The 26,918-nt window shown below is 42.1% G+C and overlaps 2 protein-coding genes across 2 annotated transcripts; both read left to right on the forward strand.

Moving 5' to 3' along the window:
• The first annotated feature begins 7,521 nt into the window (after window positions 1–7,521).
• On the forward strand, window positions 7,522–9,097 carry c1qtnf2 (C1q and TNF related 2). The gene is made up of 2 exons (XM_070913640.1): window positions 7,522–7,795; window positions 8,457–9,097. The coding sequence occupies exons 1-2, from the start codon at window positions 7,546–7,548 to the stop codon at window positions 9,095–9,097; spliced, it is 891 nt and encodes a 296-aa protein (XP_070769741.1). The 5' UTR covers window positions 7,522–7,545.
• A 1,943-nt stretch (window positions 9,098–11,040) lies between these two features.
• ccnjl (cyclin J-like) lies at window positions 11,041–26,399 on the forward strand. Its single transcript, XM_070913547.1, has 6 exons — window positions 11,041–11,112; window positions 11,822–11,932; window positions 15,602–15,812; window positions 24,751–25,050; window positions 25,182–25,341; window positions 25,877–26,399. Exons 2-6 carry the CDS (start codon window positions 11,855–11,857, stop codon window positions 26,397–26,399), a joined length of 1,272 nt encoding a protein of 423 aa, XP_070769648.1. The 5' UTR covers window positions 11,041–11,112; window positions 11,822–11,854.
• The last annotated feature ends 519 nt before the right edge of the window (window positions 26,400–26,918 follow it).

Genomic DNA, 26,918 nt, shown 5'->3' on the forward strand with positions numbered 1-26,918 from the left:
TTTTGATAATAAGGTGCTTCATAAATGTACTTTTAATTTAGTTTTGATATAATACGAGAGTACAGGGAAGCCATCACAATGTCAAAGATGGACACTAAAATTATGAAAGCAATTACCCCTGTTGATGTAGTACAGAAGAATAATCCTCTTGTCAAAGGTGTTTCAGAAATGTCGAAAAAATGGAGCAAGCGTTGGCCGGACATTGATCAACCCTGGCCAGTGGAAGGCACTCTTAACCCAGATGTGATTAAAACAATGCAAGTGCTGGTGGCTACTTATAAAGTAGGGCAAAAGAAAGGTAAGAAGGGACAAAAACGTAAGGACAAGAGACAGACCGAGCTTGGCATTTTGCAGTTATTTGAGAGTGAGGGACAGAAAGTAGTAAAAGCCGCAAAGGAAAGGAGAGAAAGAACGGAAGAAGAAATAGGGAAAAATGTGAAGGAAACAGAAAAGTTAATGGCAAAGGTCAATGCTCCATTCTCACATACTGCCTCAGTAAAGAAGCCCCCACCTTATGAGGAAAAGGTGCAGCTCACTGATGTGTATCCTCAGCTCCCAGTGATCAGCCAGGAGGGCAATTACCACATCAAAGATGAAGATGAGCGAATAATCGAAATGGGAAAAGCCAAAACAACCATAAAAATGTATCCGACCTCCAAATCCAAGAAGAAGAAGACACACCGAAGAGGTTTGAGTAGACTGAGGTTCAAAAGGATGGAGTTGGGAGATGAGAGTCAGAATGACTCGGATGAGGCCATTGGGGGATATAGCCAAACAATCAAAAAGATATTGACTAAAGCAGAAGAAAGAGGATGTAGATCAGTCAGGAGTCCAGAGGAGAGTGACACGGATAAGAGCGAAGATGGAGCCAGTGATGAAGATTTGGAGGATGAGGGTCTTTCATTTCTTTTCCCTACAGCATCCAGTACTGGGAAGGAAGACGAGAGACAACAGGTCTTAAGAGAGGTTGAGAATACTCTGAGCAGATGTCAACTGGACCTTGAAGAATCTGTCAGCACAGAGCGCAGACAGGTATTGAAGAAGCAGATACAGGACCTGCGGGCAACGGGAAGAGAATTGCGAAAGAGAATAGTTCAAAAAGCAGACTCTTCAAAATATGCACTACGCCCAAGGAAGGAAAGGGATTTGGATAAGATGTGCCCAGTGGTCATTCGAGGTAGGAATCTGGAGTATAAGCCCTGGCAAAATACAGATATGTCTGACATTCTTGGAAAATTACCTACTCTTCAAGATGGAGCACATCCTTGGATCGCTAAGCTGGAAGAAGTTTTGGTGGGAACACAGCCTGCCATGGGAGACATTAAGAGACTTCTGGCCAGTCTCCTTGGGATCCCAACTATGCAAGAGATTCTGCAAAATGCAGGACTTGATCGATATATGGGGACTGCAGTAAATGATCCGGAGTTGTTTGCTGCAAGTAGAGGTCAATTTTGGAGAGCATTGAGAGACATGTTCCCAACAAATGTACATCCTGACAATATTCTCATTGAGCCATTGGGTTCACAGGAAAACCCGAGGGCTTACGTGTCAAGGGTTCATCAAGTTTGGAGAAATATAACAGGGAATGATCCGGATTTGAATCGGATGGAGCAATCAATCTTGCGAGTTAAGCTACAGAAAGGGCTGCCCCTGCCAGTGAGGAGCAAACTGGCCGAGGTGGTTGGACTCGGAAGCATGACAAGAGGTGTCTACATGGATCATATAGCACACCAAGTGGAACTATATCGGAAAAAGGAGCAAGACCAGAAAGAACAGGACCAGGAGACTCTCAGAAAACTTAATCAAATACAATTGGTAGATAACAAAAAGAAGGACAAAAACCAAGCCGTGGTTATGCAGAGTCAGTCCCAGCCAAATCAACCACCACAAACTCAGCCAGGACAGATCCAATTTCAACCACCACAGTCATCATTTGTGACTCCCGTCGCTCCCTTTTCACAACCAGGTTTTGGCCAGTCACAATTGTGGAGAGGAAGAGGACAAGGAAATCAAGGAAGAGGAAGAGGAGGATATTTTAATCCTAATTTCCAACAGTCGACTGAAGGATGTTATAATTGTGGACAGATGGACCACTTTGCTTGTGAATGCTACAGGTCAATAGGAGGCTTCAGAGGAGGCTTCAGAGGAGGCTACAGAGGCAGAAGCAGAGTTGGGTTTACCACTGTGCTACAGAGCAATGGTGGGAGTTCATTTGATGTATGACAAAGCGTCAGCTGTGACTATGGGTTATCCTGTGACAATTCTTACCCATCACAGTCTCAGAAATCTTTTAAATTATGGCAAATATACATTGACAATGCCTAGGCTCAGAGACTATCATAGACTCTTGGAACAGGAAGATGTTACCCTGGCAAGATGTGCCACAGTAAATCCAGCTGAAAATTTGCCAACTCCAGAGGATGGGGAGCCACACGATTGTGTTCTAGAAGCAGAGAAATACTCAAGACTCAGGTCAGATTTGCAAGCTCTTCCATTGCAAGAGGCAGATCTGGAGTATTGGACTGATGGGTCCTGCTATCGAGTAGGAGACACATTGAGTGCTGGCTATGCAGTAGTGAAAGCACAAGGAACTGAATTTGTTGTTGAGAAAGCAGAAGTAATACCACAGCCTGCATCGGCACAACTTGCTGAGCTAGTGGGGCTGACAGAAGCATGTTTGTTGGCAGAAGGAAAACGGGTGACAATATATACAGATTCTGCTTATGCGCATAATGTGTGTCACTTGTTTGGAGCAGTGTGGAGAAATCGAGGATTTAAGAAAACGGATGGTTCTCCTATACAGCATCATGCTCAGATAATGAAGTTGTTGCATGCTATGATGAAGCCTAAAGAAATAGCAATAGCTAAGTGTGCTGCGCATAAGAAAGACATGTCAAGGGTCACACTCGGTAATAAAGCAGCAGATGAGGCTGCAAAAGCAGTCACAGGAGCAGATAAATTGGGCAAGGTCTTTCTGGTCACTCATGAGGTAGACTTGGAAGATAAAATTACACTCAGAGATGTGGTTTCAATGCAGGAAGCTGCCTCTAGGATAGATAAACAATTGTGGCAAGATCGAGGAGCCACTCAAGATTCCACTGGTCTGTGGCGAAACCATGAAGGATTGATGGTAGCACCACCAGACCTACTAGGTTTGATGATTCAAGAAGCACATGGGCTAGCTCATGTCTCAAGGGGGGAAGTAAGGAGAAAGATAACGAAAGAGTATGGTTTTTGGGCACCTTATTTGCTTGAACAAATTGATTATGTCATAGGCAGATGCACTATCTGTTTAAAAAATAATGTTCGGAGAGGTTTGACAGTCCCTCCTGGTCACATTCCAACTCCGACAGGTCCCATGCGTGAGTTGGTTGTGGATTTTGTTGACATGATAAAACCAATTGAAGGCAAAAGATACATGCTTGTTGTAGTGGATAGATTTTCACGATGGCCTGAGGCTTGTCCTACCAAGCGGAAGGATGCTCAGTCTGTTGCTAAGTTCTTGTGTCGTGAGGTCATAAGTAGATGGGGACTTCCAGATCGTATATCCTCAGATAATGGTAAAGAGTTTGTGGATAAAACGGTAAGATTGATTCTACAGAAATTGGGAATTAAACAGCGTCTAGGAGCTGTTTACCATCCGCAAAGCCAAGGAGCTTGTGAAAAAATGAATGGTGTGTTGAAAAATCGCATTGTTAAGATATGCCAACACACGGGTCTAAATTGGGTAGCGGCGCTTCCATTGGCATTAATGGCTTGCCGTTCGAGTGAGCTCCGTGATTTGCACATGACACCCCATGAGTTGGCCACAGGTCGACGAATGCCAACACCTTGTTTACGCACCAGTGGAAAAGGTCCAAGTTTGGCCCTCTTGGAAGACGAAATGCGAATGTATGTTCAGTATATGGCTGCTTTACATAAGAAAATATCCACATATGTTTCTGACAGGCAAAAGCAGGAGGAGGTGCAAAAGAGGCTAGATGAGCAAAAGAGGAACACAGTGCAGCCTGGAGACAAGGTGTTCGTGAAGGTGTTTAGAAGGAAGTGGTTTAACGAACGCCGCCAAGGACCATTTGAAGTTGTTCGCAGTACTGGAACTGCAGTGCAGGTTAGAGGGTCTCCGACTTGGTATCATTTATCGCATTGTGTTAAAGCACCAAAGGATGTTGATGGCTCAAGAGAGCCAGGAGAAGCAGAGGTTCATGAGGACCTCCAAGGTCAAAATCCGGATGGAGAAATTGACCATGTTGTGGACAGTCATGTTGGTGTTGATTACACTCCTAATGATGCCAGAGATGACTTATCAGTCAACGAGCAGGAAAGAAGATTTGGTGACATTGTGTTGCAACATGTCCCAGAAACAACAGGGCCTACTGCCCTGCGGAGTGGCTCGTCAGAGATTCCAGAGGGCTGCAATACCTCACCTGGAAAATACACAGACCCAGCCAGGCCAAAAAGTCCAAGGCCCGTGCGGAGCAGGGTTAAACCGAAACGTTACGAGGACTAGAGTTGAGGTGGCCTTAGGAAAGTCAGTTCAGCTCCCCTGTCAGTGTACAGGAGAAAATAGCGGACAAGGGAAATATCGAGTACAGTGGGAAGATCCCCACGCAAGAGTCATTGATTTATCAGCAAAGTCACCAATTGGAAGATATGTGTTAATTAATGATAAAAGAAGATTCAAGGTTGAAGGAGACTGTAGTATTTATCTACGAGGGTCTCAGTTGGATGATCAAGGTGACTATAAATGTTCTTACTATGACCTACAAGCTGAGAGTGCGACATCAGAGATAGCCTGCAAAACTTATATGGTGACTTTAGTGGTGATAGATAAGAGTAAGATCGCAGAGTCTCAAGTGATTGAGAACGTAAAAGAACAGACAACCGTAACATCAACTCTTCCGTCAAAGACTATGAAAACGACACAAACGTCCACTTCTTTAGTTTTAAATGTTACTGATGCTAAGAATGTTTCATATTTAACTACAGTTTCAAGAACTACTAGTAGTATTAATATCACCTACACCCTACAAGGTTTTGCAAATGAGACTATAAGAGGGTTTGACTACCTGTCAAATACTCAAAGAAGTCATAAGTTAACATTGTTGAAGCATGACATGGCTCTTGATTATATTCTGGCCAAACAAGGTGGCCTATGTGTGGCTTTAAACTTAACAGGGGATGCCTGTTACACTTTGATTCCTGACAGCTCTGACAACATAACTAGTGTCATAGATGCGTTAAAGCACATTAGAGATGCGTTTGGTGCATCAGGAGGAGCTGGATGGTCAGCTAATGCTTGGTTGCAAGATAAATTAGGACCCATGGGAGCTGTATTGGTTCAAATTCTGGTGGCTCTTGTTTTGTCACTGTGTGTGATGTTTTGTTTTTGTACGTTGTTGTTGACTTTCGCAAAGGCTATGATACTGAGATGGGTAGGAGTGGTAATGCCGGCAGATAATGCCCAGATGCCACTGCTACGAAGAGATAACTTAGATGAGGATGAGGAGGAAGTAGTGGCAGACGACATAGTGGATCAATATCCAGTTTTGGTTGTTTAACTTTGAAGTAGTCAAAGCGACATTTATCTTTTAGGATTATTTTAAGATTTTTATCGTTAGTGTTGACATATTATTTTTTATTTGACTTTCTTTGGTTGGTGTATTCTGTATTATGTTTTGATCGTTGGAGTTACAGGTAGTGAGATTACTTGGGATGATAAGTTTACATTCCAAATTGGATTTGGAATGGTAAAGGGGGGAAATAGAAAATTGAACATTTGTAAAATTTCTCTACATTCCATTATACATTTCATAAATATGCCATCATTTTGACAATAGGATTATGAACTGAACATGGTGAAAATATGAAAACAAGGTGAATTAATTGCAAACTACTATACTGCATCTGATGTTTTTGCAAAGATATTGGCTGGTGTTTTCTCTTTTCCCAGGACAATAATGGGGAGAGCAATGTGAAGGTGGAAGCTTGTCCAGGGATCCCCACAGTCTCCATGGACTCAAACACTCACACATGGACATTGAAAATGGACAAGGGGACCCTGAACAAGGATACTGTAACAATAAAATTGATAAATCTTATTCAGAACACTATGGGGACTATATTCAATTGTTTAGTATGTTAGTATAGTTTTTTATATTCATACGTTATTGCGTTTTGTTTATTAATTTGTAACCTGTGTTAGTAATAGCTACGTTATATGTCCTTATATACATCACTACAGGGGACATTGAAGTAGAACAATTAGTTTAGTCAACAATGATCTTGTTCAATTAAAGGTGTTCTTGACTTTTATATAATTACATGAGTGATAATCAAGTGTGTATAACATGGGGTATAAGACTGAGGAAAAGAAAATGTTTTTGGGGTTTATTCATTGTAATTGTTTTGAGTAGAATGTTTTCTGTTATGTTGTGGATACCTTAGGATCTCAGCTTTTTGTTTTGTTTCGGTGGTTAAGGATAGTAATGTTAGGTAGGGAAAGGTCCACTGGAAGGTGCGATGGGTCGACCAGCCTGACTTTGGACATTTTTAATTTTTTTCTGAGTATTCCTATACGTATTTGCTTAACATTCTGCTCTTACAGTATTTTTAGAACCCTTATTTCTTAATTAGATTGGAGTGCCTGATCGGTGGTTGCCTTGGGCAGAGGGACCATGAGAGAGTTTTCCTGTCTTGATTGTTTGATGGATATTAAAGGAAAGATGGCTGCCAGACAGGTTTTTCGCTCTCATACTCCGCAAATATACCAAATTTCAAAATTTGTTATATTACAAAATTCATATATCACTGAGGCTATGCTGTAACAAGCATGGATGGAAGGGATTTCATGAGTATTCTGTGTGTGTCATTAGATGACACTTACGTGGCCAATTGCAAATATGACTCTTTTATTTTTCATGTATTGCGGGACTTAAAAAGTCCCGAGGGGGGAAATATGATGTGTATTATTTGATACTAAACATAAAAGGAATCTTTTCATAAAATGATATACAGTACAAAGTTGTCACGTATGCAGTGTTCCAGGTGGATAACTAGCAGATGTTGGGGCTCCATACTGATAAGACTCATTATAGTTTGGGAGTCTCCCTTGGAATGTGGGAGTTATACGATAGAGGTCTCTTGTCCTTGACCCCTAGACTGCTGTCCAAATAACTCGTATATCATAGGTTTTGGGGTACTGAGGGACACTAGGGAAAGATAAGTTTATAGATTTATGAGTTATAATAGGACCCTATGTATGCCTAAATGTATAAAGGACGAGGTTGAACAGTGTTCGAGGCAGCAGTACTGATTCGGCTACGGGTGCTGTCCAGGTTAAGATGCGCATGCCTGTTGATCCTGATCTTTGATGCAAATAAAGAATATTATGTGAAAAGTCAGTATCAGCGGAGTCTCCTTCCATCATCAAATCATCGCCTACATCTGGGGAATGAAGAAGAAATTAACGACATGACCAACAACAAATATCATATTGTTGTAAACAATGACTTTCCCTCATCCTCTCGTGATTCCACAGTGACCGTCATGCTGCAGATATGTGGGATGTTCTGTCTGCTGTCAGCTGTCTTCTCCCAGTCAACATATTCCTCGCCCAAGAGGGGTCGCAACATCACCATCCACTCCTCCCAGCTGATCTGCAGTGTGCCAGGCCCAGCGGGGCCTGCAGGGACCCCCGGAGCCCCTGGATCATCAGGGGCCATGGGCCCCATGGGGCCCCCAGGGAAGGACGGCCCCGACGGGAAGGATGGAGAGAAGGGAGGGAAGGGAGATGCAGGTAGTTATTGACTGACTCTCCTCTATTGTGATGCTGACACTAATGTTGTGTTTGGGGTCCTGGAGACCCTGGGCCCTCTTTAACAGCTCAAACAACATATTTCACATTGTTTTTAACAGAGGACTTCTCCCATATCCCAAATCTATCTATATATCTTTGGATTTCTGTTACTGGAGTTTTAAAACTGTTTAAGTAACCAATTTGTAGCATAACATGCTGTACATTTCTTTGTCTGCGACTGACTTTTTGGTCAACAAAAATAAGATATATTCTTAAATGCATAGCCCATATAATATATAAAACATGAAATATTAATAATAACAGTACTTTGCCAGCCCAGTACATTTCATAAACTGGGCTGGCATCAAAGATTATTATTATTATTACAAGTACAGCAGTGGGGTCTTTGGGACCCCAACAATAAGGAAGTACTGCTGATGTCAACAGAACAAAGGGTTAATGCATGTTAACTGGATACACTCTGGTGCCACTGTACATAATTAGAGGTAACAGGTTCCTTCAAAGCAAATGATAAACTGTGAGGTATAAAGTCAGATTGGGGAGCTATTCTAGACTCTTCTGAGCTTTTGTTTTGAAGATTATCTCAAAGCCGTAAAATATAAGTAATGTCACTCTGTCATCATTTTGCATCTGTTGTCAGGTGATCCGGGGAGGCCCGGGAACCCAGGCAAGCCAGGTGTGAAAGGGCGAGAAGGGGTAATCGGCAAGGCTGGACCTCGAGGACTGAAGGGGCTGCGGGGGACACCAGGGGTGGCTGGAAAACGAGGTGAAAAAGGAGAGCCTGGTGACGTGGGCCAGCAGGGAGCTCCTGGAGGCTGCAACTGTGGCACTGCAGCCCGATCAGCCTTCTCTGTGGCGGTGACAAAGAGCTACCCTAAAGAGCGACTGCCCATCCGCTTCAGCAGGATCCTGCTGAATGAGGGGGATCATTACAACGCTAGCAGTGGGAAATTTGTCTGTGCTGTCCCTGGGGTGTATTATTTCACATATGACATCACTCTGGCAAATAAGCACCTGGCCATCGGGCTTGTCCACAATGGACAATACAAGATCAAGACATTTGATGCAAACACAGGGAACCATGACGTGGCGTCTGGCTCTACTGTTCTCCACCTGCAGCGGTCAGACCAGGTGTGGCTGCAGATCTTCTACTCCGAGCAGAACGGACTCTTCTTTGACCCTTTCTGGACAGACAGCACCTTCACTGGCTTTCTCATCTACGCTGACCAGGACTACCTCAATGAGGCTGATAGAAAAGCTAATGCTAAGGATGACAGTTAATACTGTAGTCCTGAAATATATTTGATTTATTCTAATAATTATCTTACAATCACATCAAAATTTTATGAAAGCCCATGTTTGAAAAGGTTGCTCCACACATTAGCCTTCAGTGAATTTCGGATTTTTAACAAGTTCTGACACCAGGGGGCATAAGGGAAGAAAAAAGTCAACCACAGTTGAGGAACCACTTATAATGATTTAATATTGAAAAGCCATGTGGCTGCAGTATCCTTCATGGTGCTATGATTCTGACAAAATCTTTTTGAAATTTCTCAAATAAGAATTATTTCATTCCTTCAGATTATTTTACAGGAGCTGCAAGGTCACCACAGGTTTTTATTTTAATTTTTTAACTTTTATATAGAAGGTAGCACATAGCCATCTTCTGTGATGCGGAAGTACACAAAGACAACACAGAATTGGAAGTAATATTAAACCAATAATGCTATATTCATTTTACAGTATAATGTGTTCCTGAGAACACAAGATGGTGTGTGTGTGTGTGTGTGTGTGTGTGTGTGTGTGTGCCATTAAATGCCCTAAATTCAGTAAATACAAGAAATTGGCTCTTTGACAAGTTAACATAACATTTCTACATTCAAGTTTTTTTTAACATACAGTAAAGCATTACAAATTTGGCTTGACACAACTAATAATGGCTAACATGTTCTTAGCATGCATTAGTACAATAATCCCAAAGTGGGGTCTGGGCACCACTGGGTGAGAGGGTTCCCTGGATTACCAGAAATTTAAGAAATACTTTAATTTTACACTTTTTTTTATTGAGATGAATTTAAGACAATGAGGAAAGATGGAGAGAGGATAGAGATAACTTTGTACTTCATGTAATTGTCCTGTTTATGTAACCTGATTTATTTCATCATTTGGATAGTTTCCACATCTCACTTGTGTAATTTGCATATTGGACCATGATTGGCTTCCAAACTAGTTGATGTCAGAAGATCATGTTTATATATAAACGTCTTAAACTCAGATTTAAGGTGACCAGCAGAGAGACTTTATCCCTTCAGCAGATAAATGTAAAAACTCTGCACATACTTCATTCACAAGCTCAAGCATCTAAGTGAAGTAACAACACTTTAAATTAGACTGATCAAATATTGCTCTTCTCACTAGTTATCAGTGTTGTTAATTGTGCAACGTGGATAGAAAATAGGCTAATTGAAAGAAGAGATTTAATAACATTTGTCTTTAATGTTTGTATCATTTGGATATTTTCTGGATATGTTAAAAACGTTTAAACGTTTAATTCTGCTCATTGTTGTTACTTTCTCATCTGCAGTGTTGACAGCATGTCTTTGTTTAGCATTAACTCATAGCCTGTCCAAAAAAAACAAAAACAAACCTGGGTTACTTTGAGAAATTTGTATTTTTAACTAGGGGTTTTCTTTGTATTTTTCCCATGTACACGATGGTCCATGGCTTTAATCTATCAACCAATTAATCAAACATTTCCCTACAGAAGCTAGGTTCTAGTGGACAGTATAAAGTATATCATAAGTAAGGTAATTACCAAAGAAATAAAATCAATAATAACAGAATTACAATTAACAGTTAAATAATGAAAAAAATAAAATAAAATAAAAGGTTTTCTGAGCAAGCGTGGGTGCTTGTAGTTCTGGCGCTGACCTGTGAAGGACTACAACTCCCAGGCTGGAGGAGGGACCTTCACGTCGAGCACACGAGCCTCGCACCGCAAAGGCAGCAGCTGGTGCAGCCGAGGAGGTTACTTTGTTACAGCGGAGCCACCGGAGAGAAAACGGCCGAGCTAAATCTCTCGGAAAAGTGTAAACAGTTGGGGGGAAACGGCGCGACCAAACGCCCGTTGCCGGGATTTGGCGGTGGCAGGTGATTTACGAACTTGTCCGCGGGTCTGAACGTTGTGTTTTCGCCGAAAAACAGAGGTCTTTCTCAAAGTTGAGCCGAAGAGGACTTCTCTCGCTCAGGATGTCGGACTGAGACAAAGGGGTCTGGGGGGCATTCCCGTCGGAGCGGTGAGTGGCACATGTAATAACCTCCGAGATGAAAAGTTCACCTGGTCGCTGCCATGTTGAGGGAATGAGCCGTGTTTGTGTGGAGGGGTTTAGTTTTTATCACAGCGTGTAGTTTCTTGGTTTTAAACGAGGCCAGTATCTGTGAGCTCGGTGGGCAGTTAACTTGTGTAGCCTGCACTGTTTGGCCGCTGTCTCGTGGTGCATACGCGATGTGAATGATAAACAAAGTGCGGGATTTGTTCGTAATTTGTCGTTGCATTGATCAACAACCATGTCAAAAGTGACATTAGTGAAAGGCTGCTTTGATTCATTTGACCGACAGCGTGGTCGAGCGGGCATTTAACTGAGCCATTTAAATTCCCGAGCAGAGAAAATGGCCTATGCAGGAGAAGAGACCTCTGCTGTGGGATTAGCAAGGTGTTCAAAAACTTTATTAAAACGACTGTATTTCTCAAAAAATGAATACATTAAAAAAGGCCTTATTGTAGTTGTCAGTACAAACACAAGCGTCTAGTTGATTTAATCATATAAAAATCAAGTTTAATGAACACATTTGCAGAATAACTTTAATTCAACTTGACCCTCTCTTGTATCAGATGGTTTTCTCATCAAATATCCTGTTTCAAAACTATATATTTCACCCCTCTCAGCCCAGCATGCCACCTTGAAGTGTTTGAACTTTGTCTTGTTTTGGACACGTCTGTCTCAGCAGGTACAACTTGATTCTTGAAGTCTCCTCTGGATGGGAAAGATGGAGAGGGAGTTGCAATGGTGGAAGGGACAGCTAGCTGCAGATATCCATCAGTCGCTCCGCATCAAGGTGAGTCTTTTTATTATTTATTTGGATAGGACGCTGACCGTATGAGCCAAACCTGTTTTGATTGTGTCTGTTTAACAAAGCCTGACATTTACAGTGAGGAACATTCATATAATTAAGTCTATTTAGATTTTCCCATCCTCCCAACAGCCTGAAAATAGGATTTGACATTTGAAAAAGTCACGTTAGACATTTTAAAGACCAATCTATTAATTGATGAATCAAGAATTTAATCGGTAGTTTTGTAAATAATGAATATAACTGTTAGTTGCAGCCAATTAATCGATCAATAGAGAATTTGGAGAAATTGTGATACACATTTTTTTCACTATTTTATTGATTAAGAGATTAATTAAGAAAAAGTAACTGGTAAATGTATTTATTTGCAGCCCCACAAATAAGACTGATGCTGATATTCCACAGCAGTGTACTATATACTGCACAATGTGTTGAAAGTTGGGAAGAAAATATAATTACATGGTCCTGTTGTCTATTTAAATGTGATCTAGATTAGATTACATGGAGGAGTTAAGGCTCATTAATTGAGAATGTCTTAATTAACCCAGAAGCGTGATCATATTTCTTCCCATGTGTCACTTTAATGGAGACATCTGTCACTTGACTGGCATCTTGGAGCTGGGACTCTGCTGCCAGCTTCACACTGAGGGAGACGAATACAGATCAGGTTTTAGATATCAGGTGCCCCAAACGTGCCAGAGATTGTGTGCATGTGTAGAGTGCGGACTGTAGCGAATCACATTGTGAATCGGATGTTTGTGAGCCATATAATGAGTCATTTATTTACACCCAGTTTGATGCAGGTTACTCATGCTGGACAGTGTGTGACTCAGAGGGAGCTGTCGATTCGAATGGAAATTTGCACGCTGAGCTGGAAACTAAATAACACACCCACTCTGTCGTCATATACCGTAATGAGAGAGAGAGAGAGACATCGTCAGTCTAATGCTTGGTTTGATTACCCTATATCAGCATCTCTGGTGAAACCCCAAACAACAGACTCACCACAGTATATACTGTACAGTGCATTGTCTTCATTGTAAATGCTGCAAAGTTACAAAGAGTTAAATAGAAATATCTGATACATATGACAGAAATGCTGGATGCTTTCAATAGAAACAGATGAGAGGTGAGTGCTTTATTTAAGCACCTGTAGCAGACGACATACTGTGTATTTGTCTGTGTTGTTACTCACCCCTTTGAGAACAGCGTGTTCTCCAGTTTCTAGATATCTTTTGATGGTGTAACTCTTAATTAGAGCTGCAACGAATGAATTCATCTAACTAAACTTGATTAGTTGTTTTATCTATAAAATGTCAGAAAATGGTGAAAAATACATGTTAAGATTTCTCACATCCCAAGGTGATCTATTTTGTTAACTTGTTTTATTTGACCAGCAAATGGCAATTAATTTATCAGTAGTAAAATAGTTGCACATTAATTTTCTGTCAATCAACTAATCGTTGCAGCACTCCTCATGATAAAGATACTGAAAGAGTCTCGCCATTTTTCCAGGAAGACGAACATTTCACTCCTCAGAGGAACAAAGGCTTGATTTTTCTCTGCCATGAGCTTACATTTACCTCTCATGGTGACTGCTGATATATTTGTAATTAAGTACCTATAAATCTGAAAGCTCTCAGATCCTTATTTCTAATGCTGAAACAGTATACTTGATTATTTAGTTATTCGATTGACAGAAAATTGGGACAACACATGATTTTGATAATCAAATACTCGTTTAAGTCATTTGTATGTCACAGGAATCAAACATTAGGAGTCATCAAGTGTTACTGGCATTTGTACTTGAAAATTTACTTAAACGATGAGCTGATTACTGAATTGCTGCTGATTTTTTTTTTTTCAACCGCCAATTTGATTAATTTACTAATCTTTGCAGCCCTACCAAAAAGTGATCACTCTGGACTCTGGCAAGTTGTGATGGGCATGTTTGATATATTTTATATATTTTTAAAGATCAATACATTTATTAAACATAAAATGATTGTCAGTTGCATATCTTAACATATTTTCTATGTTAAGATATCTATATTTAGCAGATTGCTTTACATTTTAATACAAATACTTTTAAAGTGTTGAAAAACTTTTGATGACTGGGTGTGTATGTTTTCAGGCGTGGGTAAGCTGAGGCACAGTAAAACTTGTGGTAGGGGACTCAGTATCAGAGCTGTGTGTATAAAGGCCTCCACACAGTGTTCAGATTTCCTGCATGGCGTCTGCTCCCCCACAGTCTCCTCAGCCTTAATGACGTTTGCTGCAGCGGTAATGCCCTGATGTGGGAGATAGTGGTGGTGTGTAGCATGTGGCAAATTATCAGACATGCAAATCAGGCAGAGGCAGCTGTGGAATCCTTAATGATGGTGTGGGTCCCCCACAAAGGCACCTCTCCACCCCACACAGACCCCCCCGGATCCCCTCCAGACTCCAGCAGCCCCCCCCTTCACATCCACCCCCACTCTCCTGCTGCCCTTGTACCCCCAGACAGACAGATGGACCAGAGGCTGAAGCAGTGGGAGGAGAGCAGCATTTGGGGAGGATTGGGTGGTATGGTTGGTTGTGGCACTGGGGGTGGAGTGGTTATATGTGGGTTTGTGATGGGAGCTGCTGCTTATTTTTGGATTCCATTGAAGTGTCAGACTGAGCGTCATTGTTGTTTTAGTTCAGCTCAAAATAAATAGTTGACATTTTGTGTAAACCCAACAGTGTTGGTACATTTTGCCCTCACAGCACATTGTGTTTTGTGTATTGACTGCAGCTTTGCTATGAGTTTATTTTGAAATGTGGAGCTTTAGAGCCACATTGGGACTGTTTGAGCCTGCCTAAGGTCACGATGTTCCTGAACAATAGTCCTGACATGATGTGGATGTTTTCTGTACTTCTCCTCTAATGTAAGGACCCCTCACAGTTTGAATTTAAGGAGATTAATCTACCAATCCTCAATCTCTTATTAAATCCAAATCAAAAGCCCTTGTTTTTACTCGGATTCACAGAGAGCAAAAAACAAACAAACATTTTTTGATATAAGCAGCTTAAATACAGAGAAAGTACGTGCTGTGAGTTTGTTCATCCAGGACTAAATGTTTGTTATTCTGAGGCAGAATTTTTGAAACTGGAGCCTTTTGCTATCCTGTTTCTCTTGCTGAAAACAGGATAGCATAGATAGATACCTGAGGCTGACTCAATGCTAATGCCCCAAGCATCTTCCTCCCACTTTGAAACACATGCAGCTAATTGAACATGAATAGGAGATGTGCTAGGGGTGAAACCTAATCCTATCTACTACTCAACCCCCCCCCCCCCCCCCCGAACCACACACACACTTACACGCCACCGCCCATTTCTTCAGAGACCCCTGCAGTGACCCATATTAGCTCCTGTTCTCTGCAGCGATGGTGAATTAAATGAAATTGAAATGAGGCTGAAGCATAATCAAGAATTTCTGATGGTAAATTGAGTTTTATTCTCGGTATGAGTATTTTAGACCCACAGCAGCTCTCCTGTCAACAGTTAAACCCTGTCAGCAGGAGACATGCATGGCTCGCTATTATTATGCATATTCTTTACAACCCCCGTGTTTCTCCACCACTTCTTCCTGCCCCCCCCCCCCATCCCTCTCCCCTTCTTCCTCTCCAGGAGCTGAAGCTACCGGTCTACCGGGCCCACTCTCCGCAGATTGGCATGCGACGGTACTTTGCAGACTTGTTGGCCATCCTGAGTAATCGCTACCAGCTCTGTCCTACTGCACGTCACCTCGCCGTCTACCTGCTGGACTTGTTCATGGACCACTACGATGTGGCTGTCAAGCAGCTCTATGTCATCGCCCTCTCCTGTCTGCTCCTAGCTAGTAAGTCCATTATCAGCCTTCCAGCTAGATGTTTGTTTTGTTTTTTAGGAACATTTATTTCAAGAACAACTCTTCATTGTTCTTTTTAAGTGTTTAAATATATGTTTTGGAAAATGTATTTCTTAAATCTAAACTTAAGTCTAGTACAGCTGTAACTTTACTAAGATGAGCTTCTGTGTTTCATCTCGAAAATCATTGTATTTCGACTTGATCTGTAAGTGCAGAAGAGCCACACTGTAAATCTTCTGTGCTCAGAGAGATAGTGTGGCTGTGGTTTCTGCACAGATGGCACAAGGTGAAACACTTCCTGCAACAAGGCTAATTTGAGTTACGCTCAAGAGACCATGATGGTATTTTTTCTTCCAGCTCCACTTTTCAGACTGATCTGATAGCCTGTAATGACAGTTTACTGTAGCTGTAACGTTGGTTTAACAAGATTGCCATTGTGTGTGGATGACTGTGCCATTGTTTTAGGAGAAACGGTTGGGGTTTATACTTGTGTCTGCAGAACATTTTGTATGTCTTTGGTCATGGCTGTAATAACATGTCTGGGGCTGCTGCTGTTGCTTTAGTCCCATCCAGTCCGTTTGAGATGAGCTAGTATCGCATCTGCCAAGGTCAAAATGTCCTCTAATCAAAAGTGTGAGGTTTTTTCTTTTTTTACTCTGTCATTGAAAATGTGAATCGTTGAGAGGACGGCCTACCCATCATCTCCATACAAATCCATTTTGTCTTGAGGTTAATTCTCTAGTAGCACTTTTCTCTGTGATCAGCCCATGTTTTCATACCTAAAGGATAAGTATTATGATTTTGTATATTTTTCTCAACCATAAAAAGACCCAAACCAAGAACAAATTGATCCTACTAACAAATATTTCCTGTGTAGCCAAAGCCTGATATTATTCCTTAACCCTAATCCATACTTGGTGATTGCACTGTAGATTTAAACAATCAGGTTAAAGCTTTGGATTTAAATTCCTAAATATCTGTTCTCTCCTACACTGATGGTTGGTTGATGCTATTCTTTGCTTTTGCCTCCTTTCTCAAACTGTGTTTCTGCAGAAGTGAGTGAACTGATGATTTATTCATATTAATTTCAGCGTGATAACCAGTAACCAACATGCTTCTCTGCTGTGAAATATAAAGTAGTGTCTTTGTGTGTGTTTTGTGTAAAGCAGGTGTGTTAATCTTTCTTCCCCTGCTGAAGCACGGTGCAGGTTGTGTGGTAGTTATTAGTGTCTCTGTGTCTGTCTGGTGATTAACAGACTGTGAGGTTTTCTGTACATTAATGCAGCCCTTGGCATCATGGGTAATTAGACTAATGATGCCGTCAAAGTGGGAGCCTGGAACAGGGCCCGCTCACTTGGGAGGGCTCTGTGTGTGTGTGTGTGTGTGTGTGCGTGTGTGTGCGTGTGTGTGTGTGTGTTCGTAGTCGTGCACAGGCCATCATTGCAATCAGTTTCTGTGGTGGGATAAATTTGAATATGAGACTTAAAAGAGGTTTTATTTAAAAGCGATCTCCTGAGAGTCCAAGAATAGCTTTGAGAGATTGCTCATAGAGTGATATAAATATAATCAAGCCAACGTGGACAGAGGTTCTTCTTCTATTCTCTAATAGATTAATCAGGTTTTTTATTGAATCTTTTGATTGTGACTTTCAGTTAGTCAGGCTCTCTCCTCTCAGCTCTCCTGCCTCTGACTCCTCCAGGACTCTAGGGAGTCTCTGCCATGATTGATGAAGGCTTGAAAGGGTGTTTGATTCAAAGTTGTCTTGGGTTTTTATCTGTCCTGAGGTGCTTTGGAATCTGGCCTAGTTATTGAACGGCCTCCCCAGGTCCCACTGCCTGCCTTTGACAGGCACAAATACATTGTCTTTCTTTAAATTATTCTGCCTTCTGCACTCGGTTAATTAATCGCTACCTCTTTTGTGCCTCTCAGCAGTCACTGCTTAATCCTGTTACTCTATTGTGTGTGTGTTTTTGTGGGTACTTGTGTTTGCATGCATTTGTTCATGGATGAGCTCCTCTTCATTTGCAGGAGGAAGATTATGGTCAGTTTTTCAAACCCACAGAGATTGAGTGTTATTGACTGTCGGGCACTTATTTAGAGACCTCACCTCATTCCAGAGAATCCAATTATTCAAAGAAACCAAACTCTTGGGAAATTTAATGTGAATTTCAGTGAAGACTGTTTGTGTATTTACTGAATAAACCCGTCCACTTCCCCAAACTTAAGTTTCTATTGTGTTGCATTGCATGAAGTCCTGCAGTGATCACATCAGTCTTCTTGGCAGATCTTGGTCCCTGAAGTCAGAGCTCTGCATACTGCAGCTATTTGTTATGGTAAATGACATCATGGTCGTACCTCTGCTGCCAGCTGGTACAAGAATCTTATGGATTTTTTTGTTGTCACCATGTTTTATTCTCTCCATGTATTTTGTTATGTTTCTTCTTTGGCTCTTGATTATGATACTTTGATGCTCTTGTGATCTGTTTTGTGGTGTGTTTTTACAGCAAGTTATTGTTGAACTGGATTTAATCTATTTTGTTCAGTGAACATGATTCAGTGAAGGGTCTTTAAACAAAAAAAAGAGCATCCTGTGAAACGCACAAGAGGCGCAGTTATATTGACTACACAGTGCACTTACATAGGCCTTGGAGCCCGGGGGTGGGGAGGAACTGTGTGCTGAGGGGCACCTGCCATATGCTCTCCGAGTCAGGCCTCAAACAAAAGCCCGTCAAATGCAAGCAGGACAGCCAGCCAGGCAGCCAGACCCTTCCCAGAGAGGGGGAGGGGAGCAGAGAATGAGGGGTGGAGGTTGTTGTGTGTGCAGGCGTGTGTTTGTGTGTGTGTGTATGTTATTTTGCTAAATGAGGAGATGGTTGCTGTGGCAACCTTTGGATAAACCTATGGACTTTTTTTCTTCTTGTGATCATCTAATTAAGATTCACATTGAAGTCTAATCCATTAGAGAATTTCCTATTGAAAGGGTAATGCTTTACTGCCGTATAACCATTTAACCGACTGGGCTCTGATGGTGTCCTTTTACCTTTGGCTGCTGGCTGTGTTTCCTCTTCATTCTCTCACCTTGTCAGGGAGAGGAAGAGTGAGCTGGTCCTGGGACAGGGCGGCCAGTAAAAGCAGCCCCACGTCCCTGGGGGGTTGGGAAACGAGCGGAGAGCGGTACTTCAAAGGCAGGTCGGCTGCTGATGTTAAACAGGGAAGAAAGGGAGGTAGAGGTGGTGGCCTGCAAAATGGGACATGTTAGAACTGAACCACCCAGCAGGGTGCCCTGAAATGTAGATTAATAGGGAACCCACTTCCCCCTTATCCCCTTCTTGGAGGTTTGACAATAATTCTGACGGAGCTGTTGTCATGTGGGGCTCTCATAATTAAACACATTATGTAAAGATGTACAGATGGGTTTGCAAAAAAATGAATATTATTCATTATTATCAGATGCTACCAAAGCACCAGTTCACCTTCTTGTTTATGTGATAGATCTGGCGTAACATAGTACAAATGTTAGGATTTAATTATATTCGGTTTCGTTGTGTAATGCCTAAGGCTGTTTGTTCACACACTCCCTGTGTCAGCCCTCGTCACCCATACGGCAAGGCGCTTTACACCCTAACTCGATAGATCCCCCAACAACGCACCACGCACACACATGCATGCACACACAGGGCTGGGTTTCTAGGATTCTCCTTGGTCAACCAGGCATTAGCATCAGGGGTCAAGGGTCAGCCCGGGCCTACATTGTGAGAGCTGCCGGGGCCAGGGGTGGCAACATGGAGATTCTGTGATGGAGCTGTGACCAATTTCACACTCCCAATGAAAGATGAACCGGCAAATAAAAGGAGTTTAAAGAGCAGAGGAAATTCCTCCACGGCTGTCAAGTTGTGGAGAAAAAGAAGAGAATGAGGAAGAAAACGAAGATTACCTTACATTTTCAATGAAATCTTTATTAGCAAGAGATAATCAACATTAAATGATGACAGTAGGTAACATAAAAACAGTTTGAATCATATGTAGTCCTGTCATTTGTAGCGCCCTACAATGTCCCCGTTTTGATTCTTGTATAATGTCATTTTTTTCCCCGGTTGTGCTCCTTGTAGTCTCAAGATATGTGTCAGTTTTCCCATTTAGAAGATTTCCTCAACAATTATTACCCACTGGTTATGTGTTGGGAACACTATTAACCTCCAGTTCTTCGTAATAGCTTTTTCACTTGCTAATAATTGTATTTCAAACAAATATCTGTCGCTTTTCATCACACTTTTGGAGAAATTACAGAGATAATGTACCATACAACTCACAGCGACCTTATATCCTAGTCCTAATTTGTTGTGATACCTTACATATCATTTCCCAAAGCAGTATTCTTTTGATATTACCAAATATATGTGAGTGATCTACATCACATACCTGATGTCTATGTTACTGCTTACTTTTTAAAAGTGCTTTAGGTTTTTTTTGGGTAGATTTAGTTTTTTGTTTACTGTGTGAAAGCATAGAGTTGGTTTTGGTCACTTTACATTTTTTTTAGAGGAACTGTTTTGAGGACTGATCCAAATGGACTAGAATTAGGCTACATGATGTCTGCAAAATGAAGAGCAACAGAAACAGAGGCCTTTCTCTCTGCGTGAGAATACAGCTCTCAGGTTTCCTAAAAGCCCCTATCACCCGAAACCCCTCCCCACCCTACCCCCACCTCTTCCCCAAACAGCGCACCTGGGGGGAGGCCCCGCATCCTGGCCTTACCTCTCCCTAACCCCTAACCTTTAACTTCTCGCTGTTTACTCGACCTTTTCTCATCATCATCACCTGTGGGTGCTGTGAGAAAGGGTATGTGTCCTGTAGTTGCAGTGTATGGTAAAGGTAGTTGGTATAGATGAATAGGAAGGCTGTTTTTTTTTTCTTCTTCATCAGTGTGTCTCTTCCCTGCACCCTGACTTTAGATAGGATCATTTAGCCGCCTGCATTCCAGGTAGGCTGAACTCACAGGAGAGGAATGCACCATCTCTCTTAGGCCACATTCACACTGACAACAATAAAACAAGGGGCTGCATTGGTGTCGGCATGTTGCTACAGGGCTGCAGCGAGAAGATGACGTACAAATCAGGAAGTCCAGTCAAATGGCAGATCAGGCACTGATGCACTGAGGGGTTATATTTGTTTGAGATGGAATTGTACAACTTGTGAGGCAAAGTGTGAAGTAACGCAACACTACATGGCGGACACTACAAGGTATTCAAATTGGTTTGTGCACTAGTCTTGTTCATGTATTCATGGATCAGATATTTCCTGATCTAAATAATAACTCAGCTAATATTAGATCTTGTATGTCTGTTTGTAATGAGACATTAAACACTAATTCTTTGATAAATTTGGCATAATTTAAGTGAAAAATAAAAGGGTCCTGTAGAAAAACATTCCTCAAACTAAAGTACTGAAGAGTATTATTTTGCTATCAGAACTGAAACTCGAGCACTAGAGCTGAAATGATTAGTGGATTAGTCGATCTACAGAAAATTAATCCGCAACAATTTTGATAAGTTTAAGCAAAAAGTATTCTTTCAAGCTTCTCAAATGTGAATATTTGCTTAGTTTTATAGTTCAATAGATAGTATAATGAATGTCTTTGTGTTTTGGACTGTTGGTCGGACAAAACAAGCAATTTGAAGACGTCACCTTGAGTTTTGGGAAAAGGTGATGACCAAACTAATCGATCAAATAACAATTGACAGATCAATGCATACTGTAAATAGTAGTTAGCTGCAGCCCTAATTAGCACAACGATTTCAAAGGATACCTGGCCCTGTTGCTTGATGTTGGGTTGTGCTGCAGATGAAGTAGAACCAGGATCAACTTCTGTTTTTTGCTGGAGCCCTCTGTGGCTGCACCCTTGCTGTGCCAGCTCTTTGAAATGAATGAGACCACTGTTTTGTCATACAGGCTGTAAATACACACAGGAGTTGGTTCTTTTTTTTCAGTAAATCAAACAGGTTTGTGGCTCTAATCATACTGTACTTTTGTAGGTCCCTCTGAAGTTGCTTTGTTTTTTGTTTTCAAAGCTTTTGGGCATCCCATGTCTCATGTGCCTGGTCACCCACAGTAGTAAACCAGAGGACTAATCACATAGCACAATGAGGAGATTGACTTGCACTGTGTCTTTCTTAAGATCAAAGAGGCTGGAGTTGTGTGGAGATTGGGGACATTGATGGCTTTTTATGGCAGCGTCTGTGTGGACATAGCAGTCTAGCAGGAGACAGAGGCCTGATCCAGAGGATATGAGGGTGAGAGAATGGGGCAAGTGTGGACTGGGCTGTGGAACGAGCCCTGGTGGGTATAAACAGCCCTGCTTCACAGTGCTTCCTGTTCTGGTGGAGAGATGCCATTATTGCCTCTCTGCTAATTACCCCTGTGGCCTGTTGGGCTGCAGATCCCCCACACCCCTCCCCTCGTGCTCTCTCAACCATTCCCCCTCTTCCTCTCTCCTGCCCTGTTTAATGGTAGGTCGCAACATCAGTGGTAAAACTCGCACTCGGTAGGAAGACGCCCCACTCCCTGAGACGTGGGCATAAAGGGGTTAATGAGGTCCATGAAAGACATCCACAATAGCTGTGGCACCACGGACAATTGTTGTCCACTTCTAACTGCAGCTCGGAAAAGTCAATAAAGCCCCAGTTCTTAATGTTTGGTTGCCATGGTTTTAGATTACGGGCCAAGATTTACCCCAACAGAAGGGTTGTTGTAATTTCCAGCTGGATGCATATTTTCACAAAGCCGAAACATAACTTAATAATCCCGGCCCGTGGATGTAATACCTAGTGATTCTGCAACAGCGACTGAATGGCCACATACACACTGGTCAGCAGTGTGTATGTGTGTGATTGTTGGTGTGTTTATATGAATTGTGAAGGGCCCCATTTGGCTGCTGCAAAAGTATTTTTAGAATCAGGTTTATATACTTTGAGAGGTAATTCTTAGCTTTGTTTTGTACTCATGCTAACCATACTTCCCACAAATATAGTGACTGAAGAATAATTCTGGGTAGAGCGAGAGAAATCGTAGAGCTACAGTCGTTCTGATATATCTACCAATATTCGCTTCTTGCAGATATATTGGTGTATATGTTGTCTGATAAATAACAAGAAGTACAGAAATGCCTAAGATATGTTTCAGGTTGTTTAGAAACTGTTGCCATTAAATAGACAACACTAATAAGTTTGTTTTTTCAAAGACCCACTCAATACTTATAGGTAAATTAGTATCCCCCTATTTAACATTTATAAACAGCATGTAAACATTTAATAAGTGGTTTATAACCTACTATATTGTAGTTGTACGCAGATATCAGGACAAAGTGTTAATATCCAGTATTTGTCATGAGGAGTCATAGTTGTTGACAAATACATTAATAAACACATATCTGCTAGTGTTTTAATAAACCATTTATTAAATGTTTATATACTGTTGCTGAATGCTAGATAGGGGGACTTAAAGTAAAGTCTTACCTTTATCAAAAATGATCTGTCCTATATATCATTATTATATTCACAGAGAGTTGAGCTATAATTTTGGTTTCAGTTTCATTGTGAATCCACAATGTGTCCCCACATCGTCCTGCTTAAAGTGGTGTAGCTCAGGCACATGTTGTAGAGGAAAGTCTGTATCAGAGTAACCTGACACCTCCCTCAATTTTGAAGTTTGAGCAGAGGAGGCCTGTTGGACCCTTGGATTAAAGGCAGACTCGCCCCTCTTCATTGGTCACATGGACCCCTGAGGCCTCGGGGCTGTTGCCATGGAAAGGAGGATATCTTAGGAGGGGAGGGGGCTCACCATAATGGCACCGCTGTAATGTCTGCGAGGATCTGGAGCGAGGGACAGAAACATTAGGGATCGGGCTAACTGGCTTTTTCATAGAAAGTGTGAGACTTGTTTAATCCACAGTAAGTGCCCCACACTCTGTAAGCCTATAGCGATGCTTCCCTGTTAGTGTAATAGTTGAGCTTTATGGCCAGATGTTCAGTAATAGTCAGCTTAATTGCTAATGCTTAGCAGGCACTTGTTAGGTTTTGTGGAAGCTGGAGTAAGCTGGCTCTTTAGGGCTGACCATAAACCTTCTCCATGTGGTAATATTCATTGTAATACTGAGAGAAACTAATTCATTCTTTTGCAAAGATATATCATTGCCTCATATCAAGATGACTGGTTTTAAGGTGATATTTTCTGTTGAAATGTTCCTTGCTTCTCTTTTTAAAGCTAGTTGGTGTATTTATTGGGATTTTGTGATGAAGATATAATGAACATTGAAAGAATTTAAGTTCTACAGGTAGTTGTCTAATTTGCTTATTGATTGTTAGTATGTGCGACCGCTGTGGCTATGATTTCCAAAAAGCATCTGGCAAATAAATGAGCTGCAACTAATATTTTCATCGATTATTGTTTTGATTAATCCATTCATTGTATTGTCTATAAAATGTCAAATAGTGAAAAATGACAGAACCCCACATTTTTCACTTTTTAAAGATCTAAAACTGCAAATTCTCACATTTGAGGAGCAGAATGAATGGACTGTATGCCACTATTCCTTGATAATCTTGATGATTAATTTATTATCAGATTTGTTGCAGATTAATTTTCTTTTGGTCAACTAATCTGTTAATCTGATTGTTTCAGCTCTGCAAAAAAATCTATTTTCGTAGGATGATGTTTTTGAATTATTGTGAAAATAAAGTGGGGAGCAAATGCATTCATCTAATGCAATCCAAGCACTTTCATGTTCAGCTGTAATGTCTTCACATTTTTTTTTTTCTATTGTCTATGATGCACTAAAATGTTTAGAGTATGTGCAGTCTGTCTTGTCACCTCACACTGTCAAATGTGGCTGTGGAGTATAAACACTGTTCTGTGTCCCTTCCTTTCCTTCCAGGTAAATTTGAGGAGAAGGAGGACCGGGTTCCCAAACTGGAGCAGCTAAACTCTCTGGGCTTTATGTGCAGCCTGAACCTGGTTCTCAACAAGAAGGATCTGATCAAAATGGAGCTTCTGCTGCTGGAGACCTTTGGCTGGAATCTGTGCATGCCCACACCCGCCCACTTTATTGACTACTACCTCCATGCCTCTGTGCAGGAGGGCGACCTATACAACGGCTGGCCCCTCTCCTCCCTCTCCAAGACCAAGGCTTTCATGGACAAATACACTCACTACTTTCTGGAAGTCTCGCTGCAAGGTGGGTTAAGAGGAGGAAGGAGAACTGGACTTTGCTTTTCTTGTTCCAGCAGTGTTGGACATGAATTTATTAGCTTGTGGTGTAAATGTGATCTAAGTATTTATGAAACTCTTGTCTCTGGGTTCTTCTAGACCACGCCTTCCTGAGTTTCCGACCATCCCAGGTTGCTGCTGCGTGTGTGGCAGCGTCTCGTATTTGCCTTCAGATTTCCCCTAGCTGGACGACTGCTCTGCATCTACTAACAGGCTACACCTGGGACCACCTCACCCAGTGCATTGAACTCATGCTGCTGTAAGGGACACACACACACACACACACACACGTAGAGGAAAAACAGAAAGCCAGGCTGGCGGACAAGCCTCTCAAAGTGTAGTGGGCAGCTCAAGGTAGAAGTCATTAAGGCCCCTATCTCTCTATATTTTTGGTTGCCATGGTTTTGGATTATAAGATGCCTGTTGCTTTAACCAGTAGAGGCTTATAATGTTGTGTGTATCATCTGACAAAGCCCGTCCATCTGATAATCCTAGCTGATAGCCTCAGTGCTGTGTAATTTAACAACTGCAATTAAGTTGCACGTTTCTTGGTCAGTGGGCGGCTGTGTGTGTTTATTTGTGTGCATCTGTGTAAGTGTAATTGTTTGCACATGTTCACACTATTGTGGGAGTAAAAACGGTTGATACAGACTGATCTCTGTTAATGGATTCTGAGCAGCCATTTTTTTGTGGATAGATCGTTTAGTCAGTTATACACACATTTTGCTCTCTCCCTGCAATGCAAGGATGATGCATTTTCTTTTTTTTTTTACGTGTACCTTTCCGTTCCACAGTGCTCATGACAACGACGTTAAGGAGGCCAACAAGACCAAATCCACTCCTCCTCACCGTCCCTCCTCTCTGCAGTCTCAGCCCCAGACCTCTCACCTCTCTCCTGTGTCAGCCATCCAGAGACCGGCCTCTTCCTCCTCCTCCACCTCATCCACACCACAACTGCTCTTTCAGCCGGACGTCTTCCCACACCTTTCCCAGCATTCCCCGTCCTTGTCTCAGCTGCAGGCGCTAGCTGACTCCCAGGCTTTGGGGCCTGTGGTGAACATGTCTCAGGACTTCCTTCAGAGCCACAGGATGGGTCTCCTAACTGGGGCTCCCTCCATTACTCCTGGGGGTGGGTTCCCCTCCTACCCAAGCCTGACCTCTGGTCTCCAGCCGGGGGCTCGTGCGCTGCCGCTCCAGGGCCCCATTTCTGTTCAGATGGCCCTCGCTGGAGAGCCGCGCCACTGTCTGAGTATGGCCTACAGCGGGGGCTACCTTGGGGCTCACCACACTTTCACAGCCGGCTGCTTTGACAGGTGACGCCAGGAGACGGAGAGGGAACACAAACCCCTGCGGGAGTGCACTGCTATGTTTCCGTCCCAAGTCCCTACCCCGAAATATCCTTTTGCAGACCTCCTCTCTCTCTCCGTCAGCTCCGCAACACCTTCAGCTTGTCCAACTGCCCCGTCCCTCTCACAGAGACGCCTCAAACGTAAGCAGAGGTCCAAAGGCAAGACAGACCCGGTGGAAATCATCACGCTGTCGTGACAGATGCTTCACGGACTCATATGAAATACTGAGGCATTGCAAAAATGTTATTGCCATATTCTGAACTGGTTTTATAAATCTGTGTTATTATGAGCCTGTCATCACTGTGAATGAGATGAAAGCAGCCGTGTGATCAACGCCCACCTCATTCAGTGCCTGTTCTCAGTTGTGTGATAGCTGAGCCAATTTTAGAAGTGCACAGAACACAAAGTATCTGTGATAAGGATATCTTGCTGCTTGACATAATTATTTTAGTTTTTTTATTTCCATTTCCAAAAATTGAACTCATTT

The sequence above is a fragment of the Enoplosus armatus genome, chromosome 10 (assembly GCF_043641665.1).
Source record: "Enoplosus armatus isolate fEnoArm2 chromosome 10, fEnoArm2.hap1, whole genome shotgun sequence".
NCBI lineage: Eukaryota > Metazoa > Chordata > Actinopteri > Centrarchiformes > Enoplosidae > Enoplosus > Enoplosus armatus.